We start from the raw sequence: 19,563 nt of genomic DNA on the forward strand, positions 1-19,563 counted from the left end.
TTATTTAATTTTTTTTTCTTTTTTGGCACATGGTGGCAAAGTCATGGTAGCAAAACTGACCCCCCCAGTATGGCCTCCTTCCCCTCTGGCTGGAGCCGTCCCCCTCCCGGTCCTCCAGCAGAGCTAGCACATCTGGGAAGAAGTGTTTTTGGAGCAGGGGGTCCTGTCTGAGATGCTCCAGGAACGTTTTGTGCATCTGTGCATCCGAGCTGTCAGTGCAGGAGGACGAGTGAGGGAAAGCAATGAGCCTGGAACAGATACTGCTCCTGCAGGAATGTCAGTGGAGCAGGGGAGAAATTGTATGCAGCCGGAATATCCTAATGCTTTTCCCCTCTGTCTTTGGGAGGCCTTCTCAGGGTAATTAAATACATTTGTATGGAAAGGCTGTGCAAAAAAAAAAAATCCCAACCAACCACAATCCACCATCTCTCTCTTTCTGATTGTTCCAAAAATGGCAGGGAAGGCTCTGCCTGGACTTTGCAAGAAGCAAACGTCTTCAGCAAGCTGAGAAACCTTCCCCAAACCCTGCACACCCCTGGCAGGAGGCCACCTCCGTCAGCCATCCCCCGCTCATTCATGCGCCATATGCGCTTAAATCTCTCGCTGAGTCCTCTCTCCCTCTCTTCCTGACAGGGAAGGATAATCCTTATGCATTTATTCCTGGCAGCGGTACCGGGGATCTGAAGGAGAAATAAACTGCTGGGCTGTTCTCCGCAGTGGCGCCGGAGCCTCCCTGGGCGCTGAGCTCAGCGAAGGGCTCTCCGGGAGTACAACACTCCCACCTGGTGATGGAGGTGGAGCCGGCCGGGTGGAAGAGCTCCAGGGTTTCCCCTTCCATCAGGCTGAGTTTCCTGTGTTCTCCCCTTGTCTCTTTGAAAGTGGTTTTCAGGGATGCCCGGTGGCTGGAAGGCTCTGCTCTCCCTGGGCAGGTGGAGCATCCCAGTACCCAGGTGATGGCAGCTGGGTGCGTGTGTAACATCCTTGGCTTCATCAGGCAGGTGTCTCCAGCATGGGGTGGGGCCTTCCTGAAATATCACCCACCTTCCCACCAGTGCTGCAGGCTGCAGTGGTCCCTCTGTAGCACATGGTCCAGCCAAAGGGTCTCTTTCCTGGAGGGGGCACCTCTTCCACTTGGAAATGGTTGGCCTGTGGGTGCTGTAGGAGCCCGGGCTATGGCTAATGATGGCATCTTGAGTCCCTTCAACACTGCTGCCCTGTCTTGCATTTGGGGAGAGTAGGGAGGTCTTGGGCAGCCACTGCTGGGAGGAGGGAGGGGGAGTGTGGAGCCGTCAAGACTCATCTCTCATCCCGCTCTCTCCCTGTAAAGGTCACAGTCCCAGCCTGGCTTTCATGGCAGACCTTTAAGAAATCCATTTTGTCCCTGTCTGGGAACCCTGACCTATTTTGCTTTGCCATTTCCCACGGCTCCCAGGAGTAGCTGTCGTGGGCTGCAGTCAGGTGTGCTGCCTCCAGCCCCTCCTCACATCCTTATCCCAGCATCTGGCCCTTTAATACCCATACAGTGCTACGCCACAACAAGCAGAGTTTAATTCTCTACTGTATTTCAGCTATAATTAGATTTGTATTTTTTCTTCTAATGAGATGCTTTTAAAGAGCCTCCACTTAGTGGCAAACTTTTGTTTCCTGATAGGCCATCAAACCCTCTTGTCTGAAATCCCTTGCTACACACCCCACCACTTGGCAGAATTTTTGTGGGTTTCCAGAACAATGCAGCCAAGTTTTGGATACATAGACTTTTTTTAAAACGCAAATATTTTCCCCAAGAGAAGTAGAAGATGTGTCTGATCCTTTCTGCTGGCTCGTTCTTTGGAGTTCTTGGAGTTTATCCCATGGGAGTGAGGATGTGTGATAGGGTGCCTTAGGAGGACACCAGGGAAGAGCTGGCAGCTGGAATTGCTGCTTCTGTGCCAGGGCTGATGCCAAACATGGCTTTGCAGCCCGTGGTTTGAGCTCTTGTCCCCTGTCCTGTGGTTTGGGCCACCTGAGAACAGCACAGGGCTCGTGGCTGTTCCCGTGGTTGGAGCCTTCGGTGTGCCACCATGGTGTGGCTGTGTGCAGGCAGGAAGGGATGGATCCCTGCAGTGCTGGGGAAGGTTCATCCCCTTCCAGGGTGCAGATGGTTCAAGATGGGCGTTTCCTGGCTGTTCTCACTCGTGGCTGGAGTACCTCTAAGGCTATTGGCCATGCCAGTTTATGGGACACGGACTCTCCTGCCTCTGCCAGAGCCTGCTCCCCACCCACCCTGGCCATCAACAGCAGCTTTTCTGGCTGTACCTTGGTGTTCCCTGTACTGCTGCTTTTCCCTCTGGGGGGAAGGGTATCCACCTGTGGGGAGGTGGAGTCCACAGCATGGGGTGCTTCATCCACTGAAACACAATTTTAGGAGTGTGAGTTTTCCTGGCCAAGCCATTAGACCTGTCTGGGTGCTTAAGTGCTTTCTTGGGCTGCATCCTCCTGCCCTGGTGTGTTAAAGGTGTCATCAGCAGGAGCAGAGATGACGGGGAGGAGGAATAGGTGCCCACCTTCTTCTCAGGCCAGCAGCTGTAACTGCCTGTGGGAAGTCAGTGGTGTGCTCGCCTCTGGTGCAAGCCAAGTCCCAGGTGCATTTTCTTCCTAGTACAAGACTCCCTCGATTTTCCTCATGCTTCAACAGGGGATGCTTTAGCTGCAGGAAAAAACTACAAAGATTTGGAGATTCAGGACCAAGCAGGGAAAAAATCCTCAGCATTTTTCAACAGCCGCTCCCTCTCCCGTGCCTGTGCTGCCCCGCAGCTGCCGCGCACGGCTGTGCTCTCCCTCCTCGCAGGCTGGCCCCAGGAGGAGCCTGGAGGAATCTGTGATTTCCTCTTTCAGCTGAGCAGTTCCTCAAACTTACAGGAAGGGCTGGGATGTCTCCTCCTACCTCACAGTGTTGGGAGAGTCGGAGGTGCAGGTGGAATGCCAGGTTTACCTGCTGACCACGGTGATATTCCAAAGTGCAGGGGTGGCTGGTGCACGAGTCATTTAATCGAGAACAGTCATCCCAAGGCATGTCCTCTAACCACTCCACTGAAAGGTGAAGCTGAGGGTGGAGAGCAGCCTTGCTCATCACCCCTGGCTCCTGCACCTCTCTCTGCACGCAGCAGCAGCTCCACAGGCAGGTAGCAGCAGGGAGCCAGGCTGGATTTAAGTGTTCCCAGTAAAATCGTTATTTCTAGCCTCAGGCCCGTTCCAGGAGGCTCCTTTGAGGCAGGTCCTCATCCTCCATGCCTAAAACACACCGACCCACGAGCGCAGGGCCGGTGCCTGGGGCAGGCCAGCGCTGCGCTTGCGTGGCAGGGCTGCTGTGAGCTCTCCTCCCTCTCCCCGTCCCTCCCCAGCCCCAGCCTGCCCGTGTCTCGCAGGAAGTCTCCTACCATGGCGGTTTCTGCCTCGGTCACGGCACCACAGAGAGTCTCGTGTGGACAGGGACGGCTGCGTTTCTTGCTGTGACTCACCCTCCTCCTCCCCCCTCTCCTTCCACAGCAACAGTTGGAGGAAGAAGCAGCCAAACCACCAGAGCCTGAGAAACCCATCTCTCCCCCTCCTATCGAGTCCAAACATCGCAGCTTGGTGCAGATCATCTACGACGAGAACAGGGTGAGTCTGGAAATGATGGAAGCACAAATGTGCGATCGTGCCGTGTCACCCTGGCCAGGGATGGGGAGGTTGGTAAGCACCAGGTGGGAGATTTTCCTGGGTGTTACCTCTGGGGTGGAGGCTGTGGGAGTGGGATAGATGGAGCCCTGTCAGGATGGTGACTGCAGAGGGCTGAGCCATGAGTACCTTGCGCTGCCTGGCGGATGAGCACTAATGTCTTCTGAAGAACCTGCCTGGGGGGTTTCCTGTGATCAGCCTTAGAGATAAAGTGTTCAAGAGATGATTCAGACTCCTCTCTGTTAAACAGTTTGCTTTATCTTCTTCCCCGGGAGTGAACCTGTTCGAAAGCTGCCTCAAAGCTTGGGCTTTGGTGTGGTGGGTGGGCTGCATGGATGGAGGGTGACATCTGTGGTGCTCTAATACTGGCAGGCCAGCTACGAGCTCTCCTGGCTGCTCCTGAGCCCCCCAGGCTGGAGCAGAAAGGATGTGGACGCAGCCATGGCTGGGTTTGTGGACATTTGATGCTGTAAATAGCATTAACAAAGGTCAGGCTGGCATCCCTGGCTCTGGATCTCTGCCTTGACCGCTCATTTATCAGTCGTTGCCTGTAATAGCAGCCCGAGGAGAGACGAATTTTGCTGTGTGCATCGGAGCGATGCTCAGAAATTGGGCCCTTTGGTAGATAATCAAGCATATTCATTTTCATTTAGGTGTTGGATAAAAAGGATGATTTTGCATAAAAGGAAAACTACCAGTCGCTAATTATTTTGAATTGCGAGGCCTGCGATTTCACTTGGAGCTGCAGAAATCCAGGTGCCTGACTCCTAAAAAGAAAAAAAATCGCCTACCCTGCGCTCCCAGGCAGTGCAATTTTCCTGGTTTTCCTTTTTCCATCTGCTTCTCTCCCTGAGCAGTAGGAAACCCAGCGCTGGCACGGTCTGTTGTGTGAGTGGGTGAAGGCTGAGGTCGAAGTGTTTGAAGCATTAGCAAGTACCAGCTGGTGATGGCTTTACAGCACTGGGCTTTGGGGGCAGGCACCAAGTGTTCCTCACAGCCATTCTCATCACCAAGTGCCCTCTCTGGGGGTCTTGGGATAGATGGCTTGTCCTCCTGTGCAAGCAAGGAGGCTCAAAAAAAATGAGCTCTCAAAGGTTTTTATTTCTGTTCCCTTGAGCCCCATCCTCCTTGGACACTCTTGTGTAGCTGAACCACATTACAAGGGGAGGAAATGGGGGGTGGGGGTGAGGCAGGAGGGAAGGGTGATCTTCAGCCACCGCATCCCCAACAGCCTGCATCATAGCAGTCCCCGTTAGCTGCAGTTTGCTCAGGGCTGGGTGTCCTGCCAACCCCCTGTCCTGCTTTGTCACCTCTTGTCTCTGGCCATGCCAGCAGAAAGGTCACACATTCCCTCGCACCACCTTCTCCAGAGCAGACAGGATCTGCCCTCCAAGCCTCACCACCACTCAGGTCCCTTGGCACTGCTGCCCTGTCCCATGGGTGATGGCAGAGATGGTGGGAGGGCAAGCACGGAGTTCTACATTTTTCCTGGAAAGTCCACGGCCATAGCAGCTGGGACACTGTCACACACAGTGCTCAGGGCTGGTGGCATCCCTTTGTCAGCATTAGGCTGAGCTCAGCCAGCTTGGTGCCAGGAAATTTTACCACCATTAATCTTTGTGATAGGTGCACTCATTCCAGGTGGGTGCTCAGCAAGCAAAGGTCACGTTGGACACCAAATGTTGGTACAATTTCGAATCTGGCTCTGTGTTCGTGTCTGAATTATCCCAGGGATGATTCTTCCCTATTCTTGTAAAATCCCCTTGGGTGTCGCGTGTAAGGAGCCTGCCTGTGGGCTGGAGACTCCAACCAACAACTTTCCCTTTGGCTTGACAGAAACCAGAGCAGGTTGCAGGGAGGTTCCTCCTTTGGATCTGTCTATGGGCTACAGAGCTGACAGAATCACTGGCCAGTTGTGATGGCTGAGGCTGGGGGATTGGAAGGACCCTTTCCAGTACCACAGGAGGGAGAGGCTGAGCTGGGGCTGCGAGGGGAAGGGAGTGCTGAGTGTTGTCTTTGTGGAGGCTCCAGTAACAAGAGTGGGAATCAGGATGTAATGGCCCTTCTAAAGAGCATTCACGGGCTCAGCTTTCAGACTCTCGTGTACTGAATGTTTGGGATGCATTTTAGTGGTGACTGCTCTTCCTTTGCGGCCAGGAGGAGGAAAGCTCGAAGAGGAAGGGTCTTGGGATTAGAGTCAGTTGAGATTGTGGTGGAAAGCAGTGGCTGGTGGTCGGCTGTGGGGTGGCTTTGATGGCAGCAGATCCTGCAGGTGTATCCAGCTGTCTGTGAATGTGGGAGAGCCCCAGACACTCCTGTGCTGACCTGTGGCTTTACGCTTAATTGCAAGGTGAGTTGGTAGGAGCAGAGGGCAGCAAGCCAGATAGAGATGTATTGATCTAGAGTGGGGAAGGTCACTGAGCCAAATTTTAAGCCTTTCTGCCTCTTCTGTGCCATGGAAAAGCAGTGAAGTTGATGCCTTGAGGTCTTCTTGTGGGAAGGGCGTCAGTAATGGCTGAGCCAGGGCTCCAGCCCATGCACAAAGGGAAGGAAAGCCGGATTTACTCGCATCGCTTGGCTTGTGGCTTGCTTGAGGGAGGCAGTGCACGGTAAGAAATGCAAATAAAAAGAGGATATTCAGGCCTCAGGAGGAGGCGAGAAAGGAAAGCACCCCAGAAGTGCTGGCAAAGCCTGAAACGATCTTTAAAGAGCAGTGCTGTGGAAGGGGCAGAAAGCCAGCCCTTGTGCCAATCCCAGAGCAGGTGGGAGGCGGCAGCTTCGTGGAGGGGCTTCTGCCTGGCTCTGGCTTAGCTTTTCATGAACCAGGGGTCTGTGCTCCACCGAACACACGGGTGCTGCCGTGCCCGTTCCCACCGCTGCTGCCAGGCTGTGCCGCAGCCGCACACTGCCAGCAGTTATACCCCGAACAAAGGCGAGGCCAAAAACGGTCCATGGGAGAGGAGAGGTTACGTGAGGACAGAGCAGCTAGAAACGCCGGAAAATCAAGTTAGCCAGCCATTCTGTGACCTACTTTCCTTTTGGCGATAGCTGTGGCTTTGCAGGCGTGAATGGTTTCTAATTTTAGCTTATGGTTCATCAGGGAAGTCTATATATTTTTCTCACCACCGCGCTGTGTATGGATGAGGGGTTGGGATGAGGGCGGCGCTGGGCTGTATCCGATTTTCTCCGAATTCAGGTTTGCTGATGCTGAATGCCCATCACGCTGCTGTTCCCTCTTGTGACCTACTTAACGTGTATGATTTTAGAAGTTCCTCAGTGTCAGAGAGGATAATTATGGGAAATGTGACCTGTAATCCCCTCTTGCTACACTCTGCTGGACATGTAATTGATTTCCAGAAAAAAAAGGGTGACTGTACAGATTGTGCTGGAGAAGAACGGAGAGAAGCTGCTCTTGACTGCAGTCAAATCCTGGGCTACGAGTCTGTTTGGTTGCATTTGGGAAGCTTTTAGGGGACTTGGATTGTAGAGGAACAGTTTATATTCAAGGTCCAGGTGCCTCCTCCCCTGCTGTGTGCTGACCAGAGCCATTTTATCTTGTTTCCAAAGATGAGCTGTGAAGATGCACCCAAAAAGATACTTTTTGGGAAACCTTTGCAGTATAACAGAGAAAAACATACATTTGTGGATCTGAGCCAAAATTTCCACTGTGAGTGCCAACTGTACCATTTCTGGAAGGATTTTTGAGAATGGGAGTTAACGTTTTTGGTACTGTCTGTGGACTAACCTGAGAACAGACAGTGGGCAGCATTGTCAGAAGCATTTGAGTCCTATTTTCAAAAGTGTGCTCAGTCCTCAAAGAAACAAAGTGATGTTTGAAAACAGTTACGGGGGCCAGAATTGCCAAGAGCGTTTGAAAAGTGCCGTGGGAAGCTCAGCGGACAGTTCTGGCTGCAGGGTGCTCAGGGCTCCTCTCCAGGAGCTGGTTGCTGGCAGGGTGGCACAGAGCTACCTGGAGAAATCAGGTTGGGATGGATGCTTCAGTTGATCCTGAGGCTGACAGCGATGGAGGTGTCTGGGATTTCCTAAATTAAGCCCTGTGAGCGATTTTAGTGTCTCCCCTGTGGAGGAAAGCTGGTCTCTGCTGGGTCCGGCACCTCAGAGGTGGTGGCTGTGTGACACAGCCTCCTCGAGGGCTTTAATTTGCACCTCTGGGATGTGTTATTGTATTGACAGAACTTAGCTTTCTTCCACCTCAAATCCCCATAACCAAGACAGATCATCTGTGTGTATTTTTAGCTGTAGCTGTATTCCACCGGGCCATTCACGGGATTCCTTGCATCCGCCTTCCCTTGAAATCGATTGAACATATCTGGGCTTGAAGATGTTTTTGTGCTTTAAACGGAAATTTCCAAGGCCCTTGCTAGGCACAGGGAGGAGAGCAGCAATGCTCTGTGCCTTTCCTGGGATGCAGGGCTGGCCAAACTCTCCTTGGCAGTGTGTCCTGGAGGAAGCACCCCCCCAGCACCCCGCCGTGGCTTGGCTGCGTGCATTCTCCTCCAAGTCACCTGGGTGTCCGAAGTCCCCATCCACTCCTGGGCTGATGTGCACACAGAGGCACCCGTGACCATTGTGGTGATGTGGAGCCCACAGGTGGCCATGTCCAGCTCTCTGCGAGCCAGATGCGGGTGGCTGGAGGCTCCCTGCGGCCCTGCCGTGCACCACAGCCAGCAGGACTCCTGCTCAGAGGCCAGCAGACAGAAAGCAGCTCGCGTGCTCGTGTCCCTGCAAACCAGCACATGGCAGCTTCCTCTGAAACATTGCGCTCATTTATCGGAGAGGGAGAGGTCGCGTCAGGACGTGGCGTGACTTCGCCCTCCGTGCTGTGCCAGGGAGGGGACACCTCGTGCTGTGACCCACCACAGTGTGGCCAGGGCTAGGACCAGTCCCCCCATGTGGCCCCTGTGGGTGCCAACAGCCCCGCGAGCCCATCCCTGCTCCGCTGTCAGCCCTCCGAAAAACTGGGTTTGATGCAGTGCAGGCAGTGGAAGCAGCAGCAGCGTCTGTCTTGCTCTTGAGATTGAGCTGGTGGAAATCAATAAGATTAAATTTTAATTCGTTTTCTGTCTTGGTGCTTGTTCCTTCAAAAGGGCACAGCTATCTATCTATAAATTCAGCATTATGCCATAAAATTGGAATTCAAAGGATTGTTTGGAACTTTTTCCACCCCCTGCTGCTGTTGTGTCTGTGCAGAGTGTGTTCCCAGCTATCGGTTTACCCTCAAATACCTTCATAAAGCATTAATGCCCCATCCATAAATAAGAGAATAAATAAATGAAGGCTTTTAGCATTGCAAAGTATAATCTTGCCTTTAACTACTCACAGACACTGAGTGTGACTCAGATCCTACAGGGATTTGATGTCTGTAGAACTCTGATTTTCTATGAACTCCTGATTTACATGAGAAAGGGAAGAATCGGGCCTGCCTCGTCAGCACGGAGCTGGTGCAGTAAATAAGACCTTATCAGTGAAAGTGCTTTTGAGCATTTAATCTACGGGGCTTTTTTCAAATTCCAGTTTATGTGGTAGTTGGGATGGGGGTGTTTCGTATTTGGCTGATGAAAGGGCCTTGTTTGTTTTGCTTTTGTTTCTAATAACTTTTATTCTGCCTCATCTGGGCTTGGTGATGCAAAATGGGCTTTTGGATAGTCCGGAGGAAAACTGGAAAGGCCAGAATTCAGATGCTGTTGACATTTCTCCATGATAGCAAGATTTCCAAAAAGATAAAATTTAAACAATTATCCTGGAGTCATTGAGAATCTTTTAAATTTTTTATTGGATTTTAAGGAGACTTTTGTTTGTTTTGGCGTTTTAATGGTCCTGGTGTCTGTTTCAGGATCTGGAGTTCCCAATAGCTGTATTGACTTAAAAGATTTGTTTGTGATTAACCCAGACCAGATAAGGCCATGTCCTGCATTTGGAAGTAGTGATGAGAATTGTAGAGATGCCAAATCTGCTGGAGGGAGGAAGGCAGACCCTGCAACACAGCCCTGGCTCCTTGGGTTGAGTGACTGGAGCTTTCCTGTAACTGCTGCAGTGCTAAAATGTGGATTTATGGAAGTTTTCTGTGCAGTGCCAACACTTCCAGCAGTTTTGCAGCGGTGGAACGTTCAGCCGTGGTTTGCAGTGGCAAAGCCTTGCTGGCACATCACTTGAACCTTAGTGTGCCTGTGAAGGGCACCACAGCCCTGCAGACAACAGAGCGGGGTGAGTGTGTGAGTGGAAACCCAGCTGTGTCTGGGGGTTCCCCCACTGGCCATGGATGGGGTAGGAGCAAACCAAGGACTGAAACTGTCTGGCAGTGATGAGCCAAAGCCAGAGAGCAGCAAGTCGCTGAAATGAGTCGGCTTGTCACACTCTGTGTGGGGTAGGTGGGGACTGGTGTGGACACACAGCTCCAACGTCACCTCTTTCCTCTGTTTTCTTACTGATTGTGATGAGTCACTTGTAACCCCCACTGCATCATCTGCTGGCCCCAGCCTTGGGGATGTGGCTCAGTCGCTGCTGGTGTGGCAGGGAGATGGCTCCAGCTGAGCGCAGGGAGGTGGGGGAGCGTGCAGGGCAGCTGCATCCCATGGGCACCCCTGGAGAGCATCAGCCCCTGGGCCAGGTGAGAGGGGCCAGGCTCACACCATTGAGGCTGACCAATGTTCCCTGGTGCTCAGGGTATTTGGGTTCAAGGAGAGCCCAGGGAAGGGTGCTCATTCTTGGTCTGCTGAGAGCTCTGTCATGGCCACCCCTGCAGGAGCTGGAGCGGGAGGAGTGTTGCTTTCCCTTCCACAACACTGGGGCTCATCCCACTTGCTTTGTGTGGAAGGCAGCAAATTGTTGGGGTGGTTTGGCTCTCAGAGGGAGCATGCTGAGGTTTAAAGGAGAGAAAAAAATAGTACTTGTGGTTGTAGGAGTGAAAATCTTTCCCTGTGGAACGGGCATTGCCAGGTCGTGGTTTGGTCCCAGCACATTTTGGCTGTACTGTTTGCTTTCTGCTGCATGCAGAGAGGTGTCTCGCCTGAGGGTTTCCATGATTTCTGCTGACTTCAGCCACACCTCTCCTGAACTTTGTTTTAAACAAAATCCTGCTCCAGCCTGCCTCTTTGCCATGCTGCTCCCCCAGCCCTGCCTGTCCCAGGGATGTTGTGGTGCCAGGACGGGAACTTTTTCCAGCGCAGTCTGCTGCCTCTGGAAGGGCTTTGCATATCTCTGTGCAGGACATGCCTGGTCCCAAACAGAAACCCTCCCATTCCCCAGCACTGCTGCCTACGGGATGCTATAAATAACCCTGGGAGCACGGTTCAGCTGCAGCAGCTTTGTGCTGCATGGAACCATGGCTGGAGTCGGTCCAAGAAAGTGCCGCCTCCTAATTTCAGATCCGCTTTCTCAAAATAACTCCTGTGTTTCCTTCTCTTCCATTTTTAAACTTCGCTTTAAGAAGAGCCCACGCAAAATCCCAGACTCTCCCTCCTCTGGTTTCGGTTGCTCTGCTGCCTCGTGGGGTTGGCTCGTCATCCCCACGGGAGCTCACATGGCCGGAAAGTTGCTCTCCTGCCTGCTTTCCCCTCCCAAGCCTATTTTAAGTTTCTTCAAAGGAAAAGCAAGGGGCTGGAGTTTGCTTTGGAAGCCAAATGCTCTTTAGGCGAGAGTGAAGATTTTTTTGTAGTCTGCAGGGAGGCTTTTGCTGTTGGCGAAGATCTCTTTAGTTCCAGGCCCCTTGGAGGAGCATGAGCCGGGGTAAGAGCGCGATCTGCCTGCCTGTGTCCCTGCCTGTGCCCCTGCCCAGGGGGAGAGAGGTTCTGTAGGGGCAAATGCTGCTGCCTGCCACATCTGTGGGTTCCCTTGTGAATCCGTGGCCTGCAGTGACCGTGTTTTTGGTTTGGACGTGCTTCTTGATGCCTCCAGAAATGCACTTGGAGGTCCCACGATGAGCACCACTGCTCCTCTGCTGGAGCAGTATTTCAGGATTCTGTACCAGATCAAGAAAAGGGGTCTTTGCCTGCTCACTGTGGAGCTGCAGAGGGACTGTACAGCTGGTGGGGATCTTCATGTGTCTCACTAGAGGTAAAGGCTTGGGTTCGCTTCTTGATACATTTCTTTCTATTAAATAACAGGAATGCGGGCACGGGTGGGGTCATTCAGCAGATGTAGGATGAACCCCGTGGTTTTCTGCTGCAGGGTCCATCACTAAGCATACTCCTAACAAAATTAGTATTGGAACCAAGTCCTAGGTGGCCATGCCTTTGGAAGGGAAAGGGTTTACCAGGACTGTTGGTGGTCTTCAGCAAAGGTCCCGCTGCTGCAGGAGGGCCTGGGGGGGCTGCCTTTGCCCCTGAACAGTTTGAGGTTTGCATAAATTCTCCAGTCAGGCTTCGGGCTTGCTGAGTCCCTAGGCAGGAACACACCTCTGTGTGTCTGTCTGTCCTTACAGGTGAGCCCCAGTGTGGGGTGGGAACCTTCTGCTGGGTGTTGTGTGTTCTTCCCAATTCTGCCACCAGCTCTCACCTCGGTCTGCCAGGCCTTTCAGACAGCTCGTTATGGTTCTGCTATGATCTGATAAAGGCAGCAAGGAGCATTAGCAATTGCAGTGGGTGTCAAGTGTTAATTGGGCAGCTTTCAAGATAGAGGCATTTCTTTGTGTACGTACAAAGATATGACGTGCTCGGAATAGCTTCTGCTCCTGATCTTTCGTTCTGGAGACGTGTATATTGCAGTTGGTTAATGCAAGACAAATTATGTCATTCTTCTTGATTCGCCACATGTTCTGCCTATGGTGGTTTGCCTCTGGCTTGTCTCATTAAGTTGTCTAAACATGGCAAATGCAGCAAGCTGAACATACTCAGCTTTTTCTCGAAGTAAATCTCATTGTACACACAGACCTGCAGCGTCACTGGTCCTTTGCTGTGCCATCCCTGCTGCGGGCATCTTCCACCAGCGCTGGTGCCCAGGAGAACAGGCCCATGGTGGGACTGTCTGCCCTAAGTGAGGCTGCAGTCTTCTACCCATAATTATGCAGACTGCAATTAATTGGTTTGCTGCTTTTTGTCCCAGGTATGCATCAAAAAAATTTAGGTAAGCTGATGCCTCCTGCTCACCAGCAGCCAATGGCAGGCAGGGGGGGAGTGGCCAATTCATCCTCTTGGCCACTGATGTAGAGTGTTTTTAGCAGTTTTAATGATCCTGCCTCCCCCTGAAAATCTTACCCCTGGTTTTAATTCTGTAAGACTTCTTAATGCCACAGTGTTGTTGTTCTCCAAGGTCAGCAGGTTTTATAGCTTGTGGAGACCAAACTATTGATCTCTGGCTCAGAGAAATTCATCCATTGTGTGATGAATTTTTCCAAGGGGCAGGTCCCTGGGCACACTTGGCTCATTCCCATTAACAGAGTCAGGTAGGCAGTGATCAGGACATCTGTGAACCCCAGGGTCTTTTGTGTGTGGATAACCAGGCAGGGATGCACTGAGAGCAGGGCTGCTCTTGTGTGGGGATGGTGCCAGGGCAGGCTCCCTGCGTGGTGACATTGGTTACATCTCTCTCAGCATCCTTGAAGTCGCTTTTAAATTGCAGAGGCTTTGTGTCCTCCTGAGCATACAGTAAATACAGGAACTGGAAACCTTCCTGGTCATGCTGTGGTGAGGCACCTGGGGCAGGCTTTGCAGCTGGGATGGGTCTGGTTTTGGCCAGGGCCATTTGTCAGGGCCTGAGCCCCACGGCGGGCAGGGTGACTCACGCAGCTGCTTGGGGTGACTCTTTCAAAGCGCACGCTGGCAAATCAGACTCTGTGTGGGTGCACAAGGCCCCGGCGAGGAGTCTGCACACCTACAGCTGCATCAGTGCTTTTGAGGACCTGCCAGCAGTGGGGGGATAGATGAAACTTTTGGAAACTCTCCACGGGCGTGGATGTGGGGGCAAGTGACAGGGCCGTGTGCCAGCCTTTGGCGAGACATCCCTGTGCCGAGTCCTTGGGAAGTATGAGAGGTGCCTGATGCTGGAGGGCTTTGTAAGCCGGACCCCTGCAGCTGAAATCCCTTCCCTGCCCTGGGGGAACTTTGCCCAGGATTTGCTAAGCCCCACTGATTCTGCCAGGAGCCCAGACCCCAGCCCACCCCTGCTCCCCAGGCCTGGGGCTCAGCTCCCTGTTTTAGGCAGCTGGGGATTTTCTGTCTCCCTTACCCCAAAATAGCTAAAACTACCTATTTTATCTGAACCTCAGAAAATCCATCTCCTCATCCCCATCACTGCCAGGTATTTGGCTTTAGTGGCTCAGCCCGTGGTGTCGGCAGCGTGCAGTGATCTGGATTTATTGGACTGTCAGTAACCCCCCTGAACAGCCTGGCTTTGCGAGGAAGTGCTGTTTACTGAAAATGTCATCTTTTATTTAGACTCCTGCTACAGCCAACCCATGTCTTTTTTTTCAGGCATGTTTAATTAGTAACCACTGCACAGCCCCTGACACGTGTTCCTGGGTGGCTTTTTGCCTTTAATAAGCACTAGGTAGCCTGGCCGGGGGCGGGAGGGGACGGGGAAGGGCTCCTCTGCGGCAGGGAGGGGAGGGAAGCGAGAGCACGATGAGGAGCCAAGGGCAGCTCAACTCTAATGATCACATGCTGGTGAAGCGATGAATCCTAGAAAGGGCATCTCTGCACGAGTGCCGCTCTGCCCGCCCTGCTGCTCGCAGGGCAGCCGCGCAGAGGTAACGGGCACAGTCCCCCTGCCTGGCACCCAGAGGGCTCGGGGATCTGGGTCACTTCCTGGGCAGAGCTCGGATGCATTAAAGTCAGGATAACCCGAGTGCCGGAGCCCTTCGCCCACGGGTTTTTCCTGCGGGTCCAGAGGCTGAGCTGAACCTTTCCACCCACTCTCAGGCAGGGGTGGGACTTGTGATGGCTCTGTGGAGGTCTGAGAAGGGGTTTTAGCAGAGGGGAGAGCTGGAGCAGAGAGCTGCGACTTGTAACTGATGGCACGAATAACTTTTTTTCTTCCTCTCCCCTTTCCTCCCTGCAGAAGAAGGCAGAGGCTGCCCACCGGATCCTGGAAGGACTGGGTCCCCAGGTGGAGCTGGTGAGTGTCACCTCTGGCTGTGGGGAGCGGGAGCCGGGCCAGGTTTGGAGAGGTTCCTGGGTGGTGAGCGACTGCGGCACCCTGTGTGTGTCTGTCAGAAGGAAGTGTGCTGCTGGCCCGGACGTCTTGCTGGCACAGCACCAAGGCAGGAAGCAAAGTGACTGAGATGAGTACTGAAACGCAGGCAGACACATACTCAGAGCCCTCCTCGGAGAGGGTTAACCCTTTGTTTCCTTCCTCACACGCTGCAGTGGAGCTGGAGCGTGGAAGGGGCTCTGGCACAGTCTGCCTCCGCTTGGGATGCTGATGGCTTCATCTGCTGGTGGCAGACACAGCGCCAGCACTGTGGGGCTGCTGCCTGGTCAGCCAGCCTCGAGGTGCTGTGTGGAGGGATGGGTGCTTGGACTCTCCTCTGTCCCACCCACTGGAAAAGGAGGGGGGTGCTGGAGGGTGCTCCGTGAGCACAGCCCGACCGCAGCTGCCACAACCTGCAGGTATCAGGACTCGCACACTTCCTATTTCGGTCTCTCTCATGCACAAGGAAGCTGAGAAAACAACTTAGAACAAATTGTCAATTTTGGGCTGCTCCCTCATCTGGAAAAATCCATCTGTAAGTTAAAGGACTGATTGCTGGAAGGGCAGCTGGAAACAACCCCCTGGGGGCTGAGTCCTGGAGAAGGGTGCCTGGAAAAGGTGCGTTGGCAGTGGTGCTGCTGGAAGGATCGGACCCAGTCTGACAGAGATTCTCCTGCTTTGCACCAGCCGTGGGATGCAGTGGAGGGAGCCGTCTGTATGAGATGGGAGCAGGCAGCTCACAGGCTTCGACAGCTGTAATTTGCACTTGCCTTGTGGAGGTGGCACTAATTGCTGTCTTCCCCTGTGCATAAGGGAGAGGTCACACGTGACAAAGCCCACTTCCTTGTTGGGAAGGTAACACTCATCATTATTCCTCTGAGTCACCAGGGTCAAACCCTTTTCCTCTTTCTGCTGTGAAGGTTGGCAGTGCCCAGGGTTGGTGCTTTCTCATCCAAAAGATGTTGCGTTTCCTTTCCTTTCCTTCCTCCTCCCTTGTTTGTTTTTTTTTCCCTTGTTTCAGTTTGTTGATGTTTTGTCCCTGGGTGTTGACACTGCACGATGGGGGCTGTAACAGAGCCCAGTGCAAACCTTTCCTCTGTCTCTGTGCCTTACTCATCGGAAGGCAGGGGAAAAGGGGAAACCTCACTGAGAAAACCCAGCTGGGCTCTGTGTGCATCCTGCAGACTGTCTGCTCCATCTGCCATGGGAGAGGCACTTCCTATGGCCCAGCCCCCACACCATGTCGGGCACAGCAGCGCCCAGGACCTGCCAGTGGCCTACGAGAGACGAGATGAATCGTCACAGCTTCCTCTGAGCTGGAAAGGAAGCAGCTCCAGGAAGAAGAGCAGCTCTGCGTGCTCTGCCCCGTGCTCGTGCCTGCTCCACCATGTCACACACCACACGCTCCAGCCCTGTGCCTGCCACAGCCCACGAGCCTCCTACAGGGAGGCTGAGCGTCCTGATGCCAATCCAGTGTCTGTAAGGAGGGGTGTGGCTGTCACCAGCAGGGCTGTGTGTTGCTGTCAGCTCTGCTCAGATGTCCTGTTCTGGCTGTTCAGAGAGCTCTGGGTGGTGCCTTTGGAGCAGTGATGGTGCTGGATGCACACTGGCTCAGTGGCAGGCAGCGTGCCAGGGTTCATGGGTGAGGTGAGAGGTTGCAGTGGAAATCGGTCAGCCGTGGCACCAGAACTGCGTGCTGCTGGCAGATTGCAGCAGGAGGCCCGGGGAATCCCAGGAAGCAGGGATCCAGTTCAGGTCCTGGGAAGCTGGTGCTCCCCTCTGGGTCAGGAGGAGCTTGTGACTCAGTACACCAGGACTCTGGTTCATCCCTGCAGTGTAGTGGTACCATTTTAAAAATATCCCCATGTTTTCCCCAGGGAGAAATGTTTTTGAGATGCATAGTCTGAACCCTGCAGTGTCCAGAAAGCAATTGAGACCTTTCATTCTGTTTTATTTCTAAAAAGCTTTCAGTAAATCCAGGGCTTTTCCAGTAATAGCTTTGCGTCGCAATTGTGTTTTTCTAAAATGTCATCCCCCAGAGAAATGCATTACTTGTTCCTAACCTTGGAGAAGCAATGAGGATGTTTGAGCATCACCTTACCTATCTGACCTGTGAGCTTTGCTTCTGCTTAACTTTCTGAGAAAGGTGGAATTCAGAGCCATTGTGGATGGCTCTGAGGGAAGATGCTGTTTCTCAGTCTCTGACCTGTTGAGAATAAATCTTTAAGTATTTAGTCTGTAAGTTCTCTGTGGGTAAGTAGAACTTGTCCCCTGGGCTTCTTCCACTGCATGGGCTGAGTTACAGTGCTGAGGCTATTGTGCCGATAGAAATCTCTTTGAGGTGCTGGTGTCATGTGGATCTTGGTTTGGGTCCCAGAATTTCTTATTTCTGAATGTTCAGGCATTTCTTTTAAAGTGATGCGTTCCAGTGCTTGTCTGCTAACACTTAGGTTTGCTAGCTAAGACTTGAAGTGTTCATATCATATATAGTGGAGAGGAATCATTAGCTTTTGGTCAGCTGGTTGGCATCAGGGCATCTGTGATGTCCATGTGCACATGAGCATTTTCTAACCCAGGTCCAAACCAAATCGTTAATTCCACTGCTTCTCCCAGGAGGAAGGTCTCTGTGACCTGCCAGGTGTGAGCTTCTTTGCTTTGATTTTTATGAGCAAGGAGGGAAGAGAGACGCTTATTTCTCAGTATTTCCAGTTCCTGCAGTCCTCTTCCAAAAGACAGTCACTGGTCAAGGCCTCCCAGCGGATGCTGCAGTTGAGCTTTCCAGGGTGACTGTGGACGTGATGCTCTGGAGCTGCGGCTCTATTTCTTCTCTCTGTGGTGCAGACCTGCCTCTCTCGAGCTACGTGATGAGACGGATGTCTGTGTTCCTCTGAGCTTTCCAAGCGTGAAGCGCACAGCCAGCTCTGAGCCTGGAGTCGAACCAGCAGATCTGAGAGGATTCATGATAGAAACACCCCTGGGGAAGGGATACCACTGAGAAGGTCTTCTTTGTGAGGACCTGCTCGTTCCTCTCATCTGCCCTGGCTCTGCCAGCACAGGGTGGCCAGGTGTCTCCTGGCAGACTTGCAGCCCATCACCCCCTCGCCAGGTAATGGACGCCCGGTCGCTGCCGTCGGCCCTGCATCCCTCCTGGAACACGGGGTTCATCTCCCCTGCCTGTCTGCCTGGGGATTACGTGCCTCTGCGTGGCCCTTCTGCCTGGGGATTACGTGTGCTTTCACAGTGAAGAGGGACACGGCCAAGGGCAGCCAGAAAGAGAAGCTGATGACCTGCTGGGGCTGCAGTGATGGCGTGGGGAGAGCTACACCCAGTCCCTGTTCTGTGTGGATTGATGTGGCTGTCCTGTGTGGCAGCAGAGTGGTGAGGCAGTATCTGTGTAGATAGATAGGCTGTGTGGAGACAGGCTGTGTGAAAAAACAAGCTGCTGTGCCAAGCACCTGTGGTGGTGATAGGGAGATACCACAGAGGAGGTGGGAGTAGCACCTTCTGCAGACTGGAGGGGAAAAGGACCCATCTTTGTTTACAGGTCCTGTTGCCTCCAGTGCTGCTCACCTGGTTGAGCAGATGCTCAGCAGATGTTCTGCCCTTTTCCTGTGCTTAATCTGAGATGAAATCGGGTAGACCCAGAGCACAGTCTGAGCCCTGTGACCACAGTAGGAGGGTGAGCTGGTGTGTGTATCCATGGTCAGGATGCTACCTTCAACCAGGCCATCACATGTCCCTCTGCCTGTGGCCACAAGTGTTAGATGCTCACAGCTGGTTTAGGGAAGGTCTGTGGATGAACTGCCTGAGTACTTGGTGATGTTTTTGTGGTCAGACCTGAGCTGTGCTCTTTAGGTGCCTGGTTGCTTGTGATGGTTGGGCTATGGCAAGCTTTTGGTTATCCCAGTATTGGACATGTTCGCAGCATCTTAAGACAGTGAATAGAAGTGTTGAATCCTGTGCTTAATCCTGAGCACCCTGTCGGCCTGCTGATGTGGACACAAATGGTGGCAGTCCCTGGAGTGTGTGCTGAGCTGTTAATTACAATGGATGGGATTGAGCCTGGTCTCTCTGGCATCTCTTCCTTGCAGAAGTGGCACCCTCCAGGCTCCCAAGGGTAAATCCCTGGGAAGGGAAAGGTAGCAGGGGCAGTGACCAGGAATGGATCCAACTCTCCTGACTCCCTGCCATATCCCCACTGAGGGTGTGGGGGATAGAGCAACCCTGGGGAAAACACGTGTCTGCCGGAGCCCAGTTGCCCCTGCTGAGGAACAGATGAGCATCGCTGTACTCAGGGGTGCTGGGGGAGTGCAGTGCCGTGCCTGGGGGCCAACCCACCCTTGGCAACGCTGGAAACCCCAGGGCAAACCCTCGTCCTGCCTGCAGTTGCCTGCGCTCGGCTTGCCGGGAGGGCTCGGGCAGGCTTTTGCCGCGTAGACATAACAACTTGCAGCTCACAGACTGTCTCTTCCCGCTCCCCAAGCCCCGCTTTCCCCTCGCCTCCCCCGTGTCATATGTTCCGAGGCGCAGTGCGTTTTTCGATCGGTGAATAACAGCCACGTACTCGCCGTGCCGTGTTGATCTGGACGACGTCGCGAATCGCCTGTTCCGAGCCAGCTCGCTGAGCGCTGCCTGCCCTCCCCCGGGCTGAGCCGGGATGCACCGGTACTCGAGCGGCGCTGCCGGGGGCCAGCACCCTCCAGCACGGCCCGGAGCGGGGCC

The 19,563-nt window shown here is 53.3% G+C and overlaps 1 protein-coding gene across 1 annotated transcript in view; it reads left to right on the forward strand.

Annotated features, from left to right (window-relative positions):
* NCOR2 (nuclear receptor corepressor 2) overlaps positions 1-19,563 on the forward strand; it is a 154,623-nt gene that overhangs the window by 42,463 nt on the left and 92,597 nt on the right. The window contains exons 5-6 of the mRNA XM_017734702.1: positions 3,526-3,639; positions 14,710-14,766. Of these exons, the coding sequence (XP_017590191.1) occupies positions 3,526-3,639; positions 14,710-14,766 (171 nt within the window). The remainder of the gene's footprint in view (positions 1-3,525; positions 3,640-14,709; positions 14,767-19,563) is intronic.

The sequence above is a fragment of the Corvus brachyrhynchos genome, unplaced genomic scaffold, assembly GCF_000691975.1.
Source record: "Corvus brachyrhynchos isolate BGI_N302 unplaced genomic scaffold, ASM69197v1 scaffold114, whole genome shotgun sequence".
In the NCBI taxonomy this organism is placed as follows: Eukaryota; Metazoa; Chordata; class Aves; order Passeriformes; family Corvidae; genus Corvus; species Corvus brachyrhynchos.